Source organism: Theobroma umbraticum, unplaced genomic scaffold, assembly GCF_002168275.2.
Source record: "Theobroma umbraticum cultivar Fairchild unplaced genomic scaffold, ASM216827v3 scaffold_30.0, whole genome shotgun sequence".
Classification (NCBI taxonomy): Eukaryota; Viridiplantae; Streptophyta; class Magnoliopsida; order Malvales; family Malvaceae; genus Theobroma; species Theobroma umbraticum.
This window is the reverse complement of record NW_018397254.1, coordinates 5,804,062-5,817,873: the sequence shown is the minus strand read 5'-3', so window position 1 is coordinate 5,817,873 and position 13,812 is coordinate 5,804,062. Positions and strand designations below refer to the sequence as shown.

The 13,812-nt window shown below is 36.0% G+C and overlaps 3 protein-coding genes across 8 annotated transcripts in view; 2 read left to right on the top strand and 1 right to left on the bottom strand.

The window, feature by feature from the left end:
- The first annotated feature begins 66 nt into the window (after positions 1-66).
- Positions 67-1,675, top strand: LOC110414050 (SNARE-like superfamily protein). Its single transcript, XM_021425113.2, has one exon. It carries the CDS (start codon positions 390-392, stop codon positions 1,170-1,172), a length of 783 nt encoding a protein of 260 aa, XP_021280788.1. The 5' UTR covers positions 67-389; the 3' UTR covers positions 1,173-1,675.
- A 2,280-nt stretch (positions 1,676-3,955) lies between these two features.
- TAP46 (2A phosphatase associated protein of 46 kD) lies at positions 3,956-8,125 on the bottom strand. Its single transcript, XM_021438498.2, has 9 exons — positions 7,828-8,125; positions 7,626-7,748; positions 7,308-7,394; positions 7,013-7,117; positions 6,730-6,891; positions 5,851-5,886; positions 5,674-5,745; positions 4,607-4,887; positions 3,956-4,382 (listed from the first exon to the last, which is right to left on the bottom strand). The coding sequence occupies exons 1-9, from the start codon at positions 7,921-7,923 to the stop codon at positions 4,136-4,138; spliced, it is 1,209 nt and encodes a 402-aa protein (XP_021294173.1). The 5' UTR covers positions 7,924-8,125; the 3' UTR covers positions 3,956-4,135.
- Positions 8,126-11,597: 3,472 nt separating this feature from the next.
- Positions 11,598-13,812, top strand: part of LOC110412808 (Ribonuclease P protein subunit P38-like protein) — a 3,997-nt gene continuing 1,782 nt past the window's right edge. For 2 of the 6 annotated variants that reach the window (XM_021423475.2, XM_021423467.2), the window contains exons 1-2: positions 11,854-12,156; positions 12,492-13,703. In XM_021423475.2, the coding sequence (XP_021279150.1) occupies positions 12,515-13,703 (1,189 nt within the window). In that variant the 5' untranslated portion in view covers positions 11,854-12,156; positions 12,492-12,514. The other 4 variants (XM_021423459.2, XM_021423437.2, XM_021423445.2 and 1 more) reach the window with 3 other exon arrangements.

Below are 13,812 nucleotides of genomic sequence, written 5' to 3'. Positions count from 1 at the left end.
TACTAAATTATTGGAGTTGGGCCGACGAAGGCCGACATTATGAAATTCTTTGGGCATTTCCCGTAATTAGGATCTTTAAAGAAGGGTACTTTGCAGAATAAGCGTCGTTGTTCTGTTGCTCGAACTTTTCTATTTTTTTTTTGTGTGTATTCTAATCTCCAACTATGGATCCAACTCTGTTGTTCTTCTCCTCCTCCAAACCCTAGCAGAAACATGATACGATCTGCAGAGAGAGGAAGGCAGAAACCAGGAGACAGAAACTTTTCCTTTTCAGAGAGAGAAGCGAAAGCAGAGAGTTTTTCTTTTTTGGGTTTGAGAAATTAGGAATCCAATCAAAATCAAAATCAAAATCAAAATCAAAGTTGCCATCTTTAACAAGAACCCATCAAATGATTTCCAATCCAAATCTCATATTCTATGCCTGCATTGCAAAGGGACCCACAATTCTTGCTGAATTCTCTTCCAAAGACGAGGGAATCGAATCCTTAGCTCAAAAATGCATCGAAAAATCCCCTCCTTTCCATTCAATGTTCTCTCATACCGTTTCCAAAAGGACCTACACCTTCTTAATCGATGGCCCTTTTGCCTATTTCATCATATGCCAGGAGGATCTTGACAAATCTGAGTCTTTTTGGTTCTTGAATCGCCTGAAATGTGCTTTCGAGGATTTTCTTGAGACTGGTTTGATCGCGGGCACTGATAATATGACCCCGAATTGTCTCCAATCCTATTTCGATCCGATCTTTTCTGAGATAATGGCGTTGGATATGGAGTTGGTTACATCCCCATCAAAAGAGAGTCAAGACCCAAGTTTGGATTCTAACAAAGGGAAGGGAACCGTGGTGGCTCCTCTGTTAGGGAGTCCAAGTAAAGGCTTGAAAAAGAAGAAAAGATTGAGTGGTTTGGAGGCCAACGGAGGTGAGGCTAAAGATGCTGGTGGTGGGATTGGGATGGAGAATAAGGTTGATGTGGCTGATGATTTCAGAGATTTCCCAGTTTCTATGCAAAAAAGTGTTGGGGGTTATTATATGGGTGGGGGTGATAGGCAAAAGGCTAAGCAAATTTGGAGGAAACATGTTTGGGTGGTCTTGATATTGGATTTGGTTGTTTGTGTTACTTTGTTTGGGATTTGGTTAATGGTTTGCAGAGGCTTTCAATGCATTGATGGTTGAAACTTCAGTGTTTGGAATTGTTTTTCTTTCTGTTGTATAATTTGGTGGTCAAAAGTATGAGTTTGAATGACAAATCCTGATGACAAGAGAGCATCCGGCGGGTGGACCAAAAAACAGTGCTATGGGAATTGTAAAAATTGTCATTGTAAGTGTTTGATTTTCTCTCAGTTTTTCAGCTCTGGCATCAACTGCTAATTCTCTTGCGAGTTTTGAACTCTTTTTGTTGATTTCAGAACAATTCTTTTTTTTTTCAGTTATTTGGTTCGCAAAATTATATGTAATTGCACCAAAAACTGTTTATACCAACAGGCTATAGATAAACCCTCTGCTGGCAATTGTTGCTGATATTCTTGTCTCTTTAATTGATGAAATATCAGCTTATTGCTTTTACCTTTGCTCCTTGTTGCAATAATAAATGTATTTCCTTTTCGAATGTAACAGTTTCCATCTTTCTCTTCACTTTTTCTTTTATGGAATGATTAACCGTTTCATCTTTCTGCTTTCATTATTGTGATTTTACATTTATCATTGGAAATTCTCGGAAAAAGGTTCATATCATTTTGAAGAGAATTATGGACTGTGTGTGTTATACACAAGTAAATAAAATGAAACTGCGTGAGTCCTCTCCATATGAACGTTTCATTGTTTAGGTCTGGAAAATGCCTAAAAGATTACTCTTTCTACTCAGTTAGGTACCCTAATCCACCCCGGGGTCATCTTTCAATGTAGATTTAAGGAACAATTTGGCATGGTGAAGGAGCAGGCAGGGGGGTTGCCTTTGCTAATGGATTACTCCGTTCATATGAGGCAAACTTACACTTTTAGATTGTAAATTGTTTCAAAGGTTAAAAGTCTGCTGCTATCTTTCTTCCCAATTTGCTTTTAAGAAACATAATTCTAGATTCATTACTGTCTGGAATTGAATTTGGCTTCTATCAGTACTCTAAATTTCTTCTAGTATCCAACTGGTTTCCGATTTGCAGCCAGCAGAAGTGCATCCTTCATGACTATTTTCTTGTATGTCTTAAGCTGAGAGAATTGATTCTTTCTAATGGCATTCGGTTCTATGAACTGTCTATTCTCTGTATGATACCTGATTAACATGGCTACTTCTTCTGCATCAAAATGGTCGATGCCTTATGAAATAGCCAGGTTCCGGTTTTATTAGCAAGAAATATACTGAGCTTAATGCAACTCAATTATCAGTTATGATTCATGCCTCCTTAACCATTGTAAACAAAAAATGTCTACTATGCTTTACCCCTTGAATTTTCCTCATATGATTCATTCAGAACGTGTAATCTGCTTAAGGCTGGATTGTAGAAGATAACAGAGTAAAATTTGTGGTGCCAATCATTTGCGTAGATGGTTCAAGTTCTTCGGAGAACGCAGCTGACAAAAGGTCGGGAATGCATTTTGTCTTTGGACGGTTAAAGCTGTGGCTATGGGGTGACATGGACAGGGATGCCTGGAAGTTAGCAGTGAGTTTGATTTGTCATCCTGTCTTGAATCTAAACGTCATCCAATCAACATCATAAATGTTTCTCGTACAATTTGATAAGATCGTGAAACTCATTTCCCTGTCTTGTTCCTTGGCAAGAATCTTTTACTCGAGAATGTGGATAGGGGCGCTGAATCGATAGTGGACTCTTCATTCCATGGTCGTATTAATATAGCAGGCGCTTGCCAGATCGGTTCTGCATTTTGCAGCTATTTCCATCACATTTTTACTTGTCGCACTTTCTGCTTTTGAGATGTCCCCAAAATAAAGGTTGTGAGATTTTTATTTCGAAGTCCACTCAGAAAAGAGAAAGTGAAGTTGGGAGTGGAGTTCACTAGAGCTAGATTCAGCAATCAGCACGCTTTCCTGCAATCTTTGCCACAATTTCGTGGGCCAATTGTCGTTCAACAATGCTGTACAAAGGGTATCGGTCTTTCTAATCAAACAATGAAACATCCACATGCTCTAAGAGGACTTGTCCTACGAGACAAGGGACAGTTGAATTTCACATGAAAATAATATGGGCTTTCCATTTAATAACTGGAAAAGTTTGCGACTGCCTGTCACTGGCTGGCTTATTGGCACGTGGCATCTTTCAAAGAATCAGTCAATTATTTTATTTTATTTTATTTTATTTTGAGAAAGAATCAGTTACTTATTAATTTAGAGAGATGGTTAGAGATGTGAGGATAGAGAGGGGTTGGCCAAAAAGTGCCTCTGCCGCCACTCCCACCGCCAATTTTGAAACCGACAAAGCTGACCAATTTTGGTTTATATTAAATTACTTTGTTTAGTAATAGATTGTCTGCATTGACGCTTGGAACTTGCTAGCGTTGTGATTATAGAATATTGTAGTCTAGTATTGAGTAATAACTGGAAAAAAGGCTTGTTCTCGAAAATCGTCGGTCTTTTAAAGTGGAATTAGAAGCAAGAAAGGTGAATAACAGCAGCATAAGCAGCCAACAAATTCAATCAAGAACAGTAAAGCTTCGATTTCATTATCATTTGCCGACATGTACGGACACCTCCCACTCTTTGCAACAGCACTGCACGTGAATTGAGGTGGGGGTTAGCCAATGAAGGTTTACCAGACGCTCGATGTCTTTCATACAGTGCCAACGCACAGCAATCCACCTTGGGACCCCTGATGTTTCGTGCATGAATCAAACTCCTATTTCATTATTCTCGTCTCAAAGTTTGGCACCTCGATATTTGCTTAAACCCTGAAACAATCGACTTAGATGACCAAATCTGGTAACACCTACACCTACACAGGACCAAGTTTGCTCTAATCGACCAATAGGAATTTTATACATTGCTCAAAGCAAACTGAAAACTTTGTAAGAACAACATTCTATAAGAAAAATAAAGGTTCAGAAAATGTTCCTAAAACCAAAAACTACCAGTAATTTGGTTTGAAAGAATACTTCATAAGAGAAATATGACCAACTACTTGTCATCTTTACCCACAGGGGGTGAGCTTTTTGTTGCCAGCACCTCGAGGATTATCATCTTTCCAATCATCCCATGCTCTTGCCTTGTCTTGGGCAGCATCATCGTCTTCTTCATTTTCACTTGGTCCCAACTTTGGGCTGTCCTTATACCATGTCGAGTTGGCTTCTTCAAACATTTTTGCATTCCTCTCCTGCCATTTATTCATCATTTCCATCTCCCTCAGACCAGCTTCCTCAATACTCATGGTTGGCATCCTAACACAAGATAATTGGATTAGCAATAGAAAACAATACATTCAACAAAACACAATGCTTTTCTTTACACATGATCAGAACCCATATGTGCCCATTATCAAATGTTTACCTTGGCATAACATGACAAGATGTTTAACGAGAGAATTTAATGCTCGAACCCCTCGTTCATCCCAGACAATAAAACAGAATGTAATTAAAAGTAGCATACCAGGACAGGGATTTACCTATGACCAGGTTGGAAAACCTGTGCTGCCATCCTTTGCCTCTCATTTGTAAGGCTTCCACCAATAAGGCTTTGTGGTCCAAAGATCATCGGCTGGTGTTTGTGATCATGTGCCTGTGAAACATTTGCCCTTCCTTCTATAACATCTTGAGCAAATGTTGCACATGTGATAGGTGGTGCAGGTTTAGTATATTGTGCACGAGCTGCAGCATCACGATGCCAGGCCTCTGCTTTCTTGGTGCGATCATCAAGGATAGCCTGAGAAAATCCCTTTTCCCCTTCCTGAAATACAAGTAAAAAAGGAAATGCTATCCATTTATAATCACAAAAGAAATTGAGTCATTAGGTATTAACTGACGAAATCTCAGTAAAAAACTCAGAAATGAATATGATGAATATGAGCTCACATCCATTTATAATCCTTTTTCAACACAAGTTACCAAAGAAGATGGCCATGCACTGGCATTAGCTATGCACAAGAAGTTGAGCACTGTCATCTAGTCAGTGTCATGGTTGGTACGAGAGATGATGAAAAAATTACAATGAATTGAGTAATGTTTATCGTTTAAAGAACAATATTATGTTTCAGGTGATTTAGTTAAAGATTCCCAGCAATTTATCGAAGAATTTCCAATTTTCTCCAAAGTCAATGGCCTTGGTATGGTTGCAAGCTTAGAGAACATAGGCAACTTTAACATGGTAACAAATTTACTGAATTTATAAGAAAAAATTATTTAAGTAACCAATCTCTTAAGAGGGGTGAACAGTGGCAATCTTGGAATTGTACATTTATATGTCACCTTCCAAGGCTTAACATCATAAATATATGCCTTTCCAAAAAACCACCATAAAATATTTAACTCAAGTAATGCTTTACATCTCCTAAGTGGGGTGTATACAGTCAATCTTCAAGTAGTGATTTACTCAAAAGCTTTATACCTTCTTCTGGTGGAAAGTTTCAACACAACTCATTAATAAAAAGTTCGCAAGGTAGAGAAGTAAAATCTCTCAGGAAACACAAATGAAGAATACAAAGTTAACCTATAGATCATTTAAGCAGATCAATACCTTTAGTTGTTTTTCCTTTATAGCAGAAAGCACTTCTTCTTCCTTTTTTAGCATTTCAAGCAGATCAAAAGCCTACAAATGTAGTCACATGGCAGAAAGAGCTATGAAGATATCACTATCATGGAAAAGAAATTTAAAACTTGTACATGGCAAATTTTATTGATATATAAGACTAACCTTACAAATAGCCAACGAGATAGTTGTCAGCCAAGCCTGCTCAAGGGGAATGTCATTATTTTAGAGAAACCAGAAAGTTTTGTGAAACCTAAGAAGCACAACTAATAACTTCAACAATAAGCATGAGGCATATCATTTCAATTTCAACGCATAACACATTTTTTGTGACCACAAAATAACCAAATTAGTTTTCAATATCAGATACAGGCTTCATGAAAATGAAAAAAACCTCCATCATAATTTTAAGTAAAGAAAAAGGATGAAGGCCAATATTTCCTTTGCTGCATACCAAGGCCAACAGGCCTAGTGTAGTTGTAATTCCCAACAGGGTCCTAGCATTATCCAGTAGAAAAATATTACACCTCAGACAAAAGAAAGAAAACCAACACTCATATGCAGTCATAAAACCTCCAATTATAACTTAGCAAAGTATAACGTCACACACAACATTTCAAACTGCTAGATATCACAGTTACATAGAACATAATTACAATTCTTGCAAGAAATTGCTTATAAGCTATGACAAAACATAAAAGCACAAGAAATAAAGAAACAAACAATTTAGATGGAACTATCTTATGAATAGCCCTAACTAAACCTTCACAAGCACAAGAAGTAAATCAACAAGAAGCAAATTCAAAAGAAACCTTCTTAAATAGTAGGCTTAACTAAAGCTTCCTGGTTTTATGAGATAATTCATAAAACATTTGCTAGAGGTTCGTTGTGCACCAGTTCATGCAATACCTCCCATGAGTTTTATGTATATACAGATTTTCCTATGATAACAATATCAAGTTTGGCATCTAACAGGGAAGGCTTAACAATAATGCTCTATCAAAGAAGAGGTACTTTAAAACGTATTTTATGCAGACAACTAACCTCCCGTTCCTCCTCCCCATCATCATCCTGCTCATCCTCCTCTCCAGCCTCAACAGGAGTGGATAAGGCAGCTGCTTTTGTTGAACGCCCGCGCCGTTCCTTCCGCTCCTTTATTTCTGTCAGCTTCGCTTCTGCAGCTCTTTGGCGTCTGAACCGAGCAATCTGGATACAAGCACAAACATAACACACATGCACCACAACAACATTTCGATTGCAAATCAACAACCCAGAATGCATCCAATAACAAAAAAAATTCATGCTATTAGCAAGAATACATAACTACCTTTAAGGCTCTTCGATCAGCCAAAGAATTGGAACCTCCTTCTGCAGAAGCTTCCAACTCTTCCTGTGGTACAAGTTCCATTGCCTCACAAAATGAAATGAATTCCTAGAACATAGCACACATTCTATAAGTTCCAATTGAAAGACAAGACGAACTATCCTAACAAGTTGAAAGAGATTTAAAATAAAATAAAATAAACAGAAATCAAAAAACATTATTAAATATCATCTCTAATGCTAAACTTTCATAATGAGCTTTTAACCACACTTTGCTTCATGTTATGAACTAAAATTACTTTCAATTTTGCCTGCGAAGTCTTGAGAATCTGTATTCTGTCACCCTGCACAAGCTTTTCCGTCAGCTCTGCAAGATAAAACGGCACCTGTAATGCAAAACAACAGTTAGAACCTCCCTGTTACGGAATACTTAAATTACAGCTATGAATATTGTCTTCAAAATATTCCAAAAATGAACACTCCAAACTTATTTAAGGAAAAAAGAAGTAATTACAGAAATATTATAAATGCAATAGAAATAAAAATTTCAAACAAAACTTAATGAAGATACTAAGTACTATTTATGAAAAAAAAAGAATTAAAATGATTATGATTACCAGAAGGTACTTGAGATTGGTGGTGCTGATGTCATCTTTGGTCTCATTGGATGAGAAGAGCCCGAGCTTGCTTATCATGTCCTCGCACTTTCCCAGCACCTCGGATCCTTTCTTTACTAAATCCTGTGGACCCATGAATTCACATTTATCAGATCAGAAAGCTGTGAAGGAACATTAAAATCAAGCATGACAAGGACCATACCTGATCGGCACCGGACTCCGTGGCCGTTAGATGGATCTTACGAGCTTGTTCGAAGAGAGCCGGCAACGGCATATCCTCCATTTTGCATTCACCCATGGGTAACTCTCTCAAAACCCTAGAGTTTACACCAATTCAACTTCGAAGAAGAAGAAACCAAAATAAAAATCTTGAATTGAATCAGTAACGATGATTTCGAATATAAAGAAAATCTCAAGGATACGAATGAAAATTTTAGTTTTCCTCACAGGAAAAAACCAGAGGAGCAAGCTGAGAACGGAACTTGAACGTGAAGTAAAAGAACAAACCGCTAGGTGAAAACATTTTTATAGGAGACTATTGTGTGGATAACGTCATTGCCTAACCATGGGCATCTCCTTCCAAAATTCGCCACGTCACCTATTAAAATGGGTATGAGAAATCTAGGCCATGGGATTCCCTAGTTTTCATTTTCGAATGCTGTGTTGTAAGCATATTTTATCATGACATAAATTAATTTTAAAAGCTAAAAATCAAATTTAGATATTGCGGTGAATAAGGATTTTCTTCGTTGTTAAAATTAGTGGACAAGTTACTTATTTGATTTTAAGGTGATCGATATATTTGAAAATTAATTTAAAAAAAACTCTTTGTTATGAAAAAGTAATTGAAATATCTACTACTTTTATTAAAATCTGACAACACATATATTCTACAAAAAAAGCTAAAATTAAGATTTGTCTACATCAGTTTTATATTAATTTTCTGTTATCTTCTTACTTAACTTAGGGTTATAAAACTTTTAATTATAAATTAATTTTAATATACATTAATCACTTATTAGTAGTGTGTCCTTACTAAATTAATCTATAATTGCAATTTTAATAATCTTCAATTGAGTAAAATGATAATGAAAAAATTAATTAAAAAACAAAAATTGACATGAATAACATTAATTTTATATGTATTTAAAATAAAGGGAAATTTAATAAATAGTGATGAAAATGAAATAGTGTGTTAGAATTAGGATAAGTTACGAGTACATACACAATAATCCTTTCTCCCTTGGAATGGATCCCTTTTCCACAGGCGGTGGGAGCTTCTAGAGACTACCAGAATGGCTGGGATTCTCCGTCGTAATGCCACGTCGCTAGTTTCGCCTAATATCATCCAACCCTGCATATGTTGCTTTTTCCATTTTTTTTCCTTTTTTCCCTATCATTGCATTTCTTGTGTTTTGCACGATTACTATAATTTGACAATTTTGTTACAAAAAATTATGAATTTTGAAAAAAATAAAAATTTCAATTTAAAACTATCACATTCCACATTTAAAGAAGGAAAATCAATAGTTCTATATAAAATTATAAGAATATGTATAGTTTGATAATGTTTAAAATTAAGATTATAAATTTCAATTTTCAAATCTTAATATCTAGTAAAAGAAATAAATGATGGAAAAGAAAATTTATTTTATTTTATACTTTATGATCATATATAACAACAAGTCTATTATATTACCATACACTAAAACTCAATGGATTGCTCAAAAATTTGCAGCCGAGGACGTTGCTATTCTAATTTGATTTAAGGTTGTCAACGGAAAGATATATTTGTTATTTTTAAAATATTTTATTTTAAAATTACTATTTAATAGAGTATTTAAATCTTATATATTCTCTATTAAATTTTGATTTTTTTTACAAATTTGTACCAAAATATCCTAATTAAATAGTTGAACTCACTAAATAGCTAATAAAATAAATTTTAAATCAATTTTGATGTATATTATTAAGGAAAATCAAATTAATTAATTAAAATTAGTTCATAAAAATAAATTAAATGTGCAAAAAAAATTCAATTTAAAAATTATATTTACAACAGCTAATGAATTTTAGTAAGTATTAAATTAATTTAAAAAATTATAATAAAAAAAGATATATAAAATTAAAATTAATATTTATAATTAAATCCGAACAGTGGATGTGTTAAGCCTGCCACTTAAACACGTATCGAATTTAATCCGAGTCTTGATCTCTCAATCAGATAAAATAATACAAAGTAATCAAATAATACAAGATAATCAATTATAAAATACTCATTATTGTCCCTAATTGGATTATGTCGTTGAAATGGATTGATCCAGTGCGGATTGGAAAACAAGGGAACAACAAATTAAGATATCGGAGCTGGGGTTAAACCCAAAGTCATAAGAAATGGACCCTACAATCATGTGCAGAGCTGGCCCATAACAGTGATTTCGTGGCCGATTGCTCACCGTGGGTGCGATTGGGCCCTTTATATTCTCCACTGCCGTTTTCTTGTGTTCAGACTTGGACACGCTTTATTGTGCAAAACCCCACTTGGAAACTTTTAAGGGCAGAAGGATGGCATCTCTTATTTCTCTTCCTTGAACAGCAGACCGTCAAGTCTCCATTTATTTCCATTTTAAAGTCCCGTTTTTCCACTCCTCCGTATCAGACAGCTGCTGCTGCTACTATATTTAATTCCATCCCCATTTCAACCATTTTGGTACCGTAAGAACATGATACGTTTTGGTGGGATTGGGAAGTTGATTGACTTTTTTGTTACCATCCAGATCAAGTGTGAAGAACAAAACAATAGCAACAGTTCTTTTAAAGAATTTTCACTATGATTATTGAACAAGAATTTTGGGATCAATTATTGAATACGTGACAATATTAGTACACGTCATTTCAGACCGGAGGGATCCACATCGAGCTTGATCATTAATACCAAATCCACGGTGGGATCCCGGTGCTGTGCTCTTAGCTGCCCCACTTAACTCAAACTCCTTAGTATATTCTTTCAATTTTATTCTTCTTTATTGGTTGCTTTGTGCATAATCAAAAGAATTCAGTACTTGGTTACTCCAAATTCCAAGAGCAGATCTTGGCTTGGGTTATTATAATTAGAATTATGGGATGGTCATTTTGCCTTGTTTACTTTTCACAAAAACAGGTTAAATACAAAGGGATTTGCTTATGCTTTCCTCAACAAGTTCCTGCTTTACAGGTCTCTCAACCAAGGCCGCAGATAGGAGGAGCCTAACAGCCCTGGACCCATGAAGAACTGGCTTCTTAGGTGGCTTCATTATGACGTTTATGAATTTGACAGCGACATTCTTGATTGCTCGCGCTCTTTGTTTACACAAAATGCTCCTCACCACCAGTTTTTTGCCTACTAGCCATTAGGAGCTGTCAACAGGTATTAAATTCTATCTAAATTGGACGAGGGGGTATCTCTCATGAGGAAAATATTCTTGGGTTCTTAAGGAACCAATTGAATCGTTTAAAAAATTGGGTTTTCTTTACTTTGGGCAGTAATTTCATGAGCATTGACTGTCAGATGTAATGTTCAAGATTTCTGTTTTCTTTAACAGTTGTAGCAGGTGTAAATTATGGTAATATATATGACTTGATAACGTGGTCCAGGCAAAATTCTCACTTGGTTTATAGTATTTTATATTTTTTTTATATAATCCAATATATTGACTGATTTATTATAGGTTGGTAACAGTTGTGTTCCAAAGTCGCACAATATCTTTTTCATATGGTTTTAAATTATTGATAATGAAGACAAAACACCACACATTTTCAAGCATTCTATTTTCTAGGCTAAGGACACCCTCTCTATCACTCTATGATAGCCCGAAAAGTGCTGTCAGAACTATTTTTGTAGCCTTTGCCAGCAATATGCCCTTTTTTGAGAACTATAGAAACAAAGTAAACTTTTGGGCAGTGTTTTTTTGAGATAAATTATTCTATGCATAACAGTTTCAAACAATAATTTTATATACTTTTTAAAGTGAAAGACACTCTGGAAACAATAATATATTTCCAGGATTGGTATAGTATATTTTCTTCAACTCTTTTTCCTCGTTACTTGTTTTTTAGTAATGGTGACAAACCACCAGGAATCTAGTGTTCTTGCTTCCCATTTCGGTCATGACTCATTATCGGAGCTGAAGAAGGAATAGATGAAAAAAGCTGATGGGAAACGCAAGTGTGGCTGTCAGGTGTGGGTCTTTCACTGAAAACCAGGGAGCAAGCCTTTCTTCCGTTCTGTAAAATGCTTTGTCCTTTTTAACTGATTCTGGCAGAGTTTAGACACGTGTAAAAACTCATGCTTTTGGTATTCCCTGATCATTTATAATGGATAACTTCCAAATCAAACCGGTACTTGAAATTTTCTGAAGTTGGGTTTTGCTAGCCCCTAGAAAATATCTTTATGGAAAACCAACGTTGGTCTCTCTAGGCTAACAGAAGTTTTCCCATAAGAGTTGTGGCCTCTGGTTTGAGTTGGAGGAGGCCTTTCAACCTTTTTGTTCTTGTAAGTTTTACATTATTTTGTCATGGATTGTACAGTTGAGAAGGTTTTTGTGAGCTAACTATGTAGGGTACTGTTGTTCCTCCATTATTGTAATGCTTTTCGTATTCAATTATTTGTACTAGATTACCGTGAATATATGTTTCTCTTTTAGTTCTAAATAATTTGTCTAAATGTATAGAAGTGGTTTCCTTTCATAGGTATGAATTCTGTGCTGCTGAAACAGAGAATGCCTGGAATTTCAGTTTCCTTTCTTGTATTAATTCTTTCTTTCTGTTCCTTGATTTCACCTCTCAATTTGATTTCTAACTTTCTTTTTCTACCTACCATTCCCAAAGGTGAAGAAGCAAGTTCCTAAGCAATGGATGAGAAGGGAATCTCTGGGTCATATCTAATTATCTCGGAAGAGAAAAGTGACAGCTTGTATCCAATGTATTTTGGTGTTTCTTGTGCTTTTTTTGCTCTCAGACTCCTCACGGGACCTGAAAAGGAAGATGAGAAATGGTCTGAATTACGAGATAAAATGCTTCAAGGAAGTGCTCAACTCTTGGGATTGCTAGTATGGAGAATCCAGAGAGAAGAAGCCAATCTAGCAAAGTGTGAACTTCACCAGAAGCTTGAGACCGCTGAGAAAGAGGTTGAGGAGTTAAAGAAAAGGAGACATGAAGATGCAAAAGCAAATGAGAAGGTTGTTGGCATCTTTGCATCTCAAGAGCAGGGATGGTTAATTGAAAGAAAGAAACTTCGGCTGCAGATTGGAGCCCTGATAAATGAATTGAGAGTCCTCGAGAAAAAGAAAAATGAAGAAATTGCTGACTTGAGTGAAAAATTCAATGAAATGGAGCTCTTGGTGGAGTCTAAGGATAAGGTAATTGAAGAAATGGAGCAGAAGGGGAAGGAATTAGAAGAAAAGGTAATGAAGTTTGAAAGTGTTGCTGAAGAATTGAGAGAAACTGCAAAGCGTGAAGCTCAGGAGCACTCTACTGAGCTTTGGAAGCACAAAACCGCCTTCATTGAGATTGTGTCTAATCAACGGCAACTTGAAGCAGAGATGGGGCGAGCCTTTAGGCAAGTTGAAGCTACAAAGCGGGAGCTTGATTCGGTCCTAGAGCAAAAAGAGGAGTCAGTATTATTGGCACAAAAATTGTCCATAGAAATTACAAAAATAAGCAAGGATTTGGAGCAGAAAGACAAGATTTTGTCTGCAATGCTAAGGAAATCGAAGTTGGATACGGCAGAGAAGCAAATGCTTTTAAAGGAAGTTAAAGTATCAAAGGCAAAGAAGAAGCAAGCTGAATTAGAGACAGAAAGGTGGAAGGCAGTCTCTGAGTCCAGACATGAGAGACATTCATTGAAGGGTATGTTTGCTAAACAGGCCGGTGCAAAATTGGATGTTTCCTCTGGTGTCAAAGAGGTGTCAAATTCTGGCAAAACCAGATCACAGCCGATTGATCTTGTTTTCGAATATGACTATTCAGATTTGAAAACAGACCCAGAAGTCTTTTCTCCTCTTCCTGATTGTCACTCTCCAGAAGCGAATGAGGAATTGGGTGAGAACAATTTCTCTGTTATTCTCTTCCTTCACCATAAAAACGTTTTCTTGATGGTTAGCATTGTGTGTGAATAGTTATAGTTTATGTCTTCCATCTATTCTGTAGA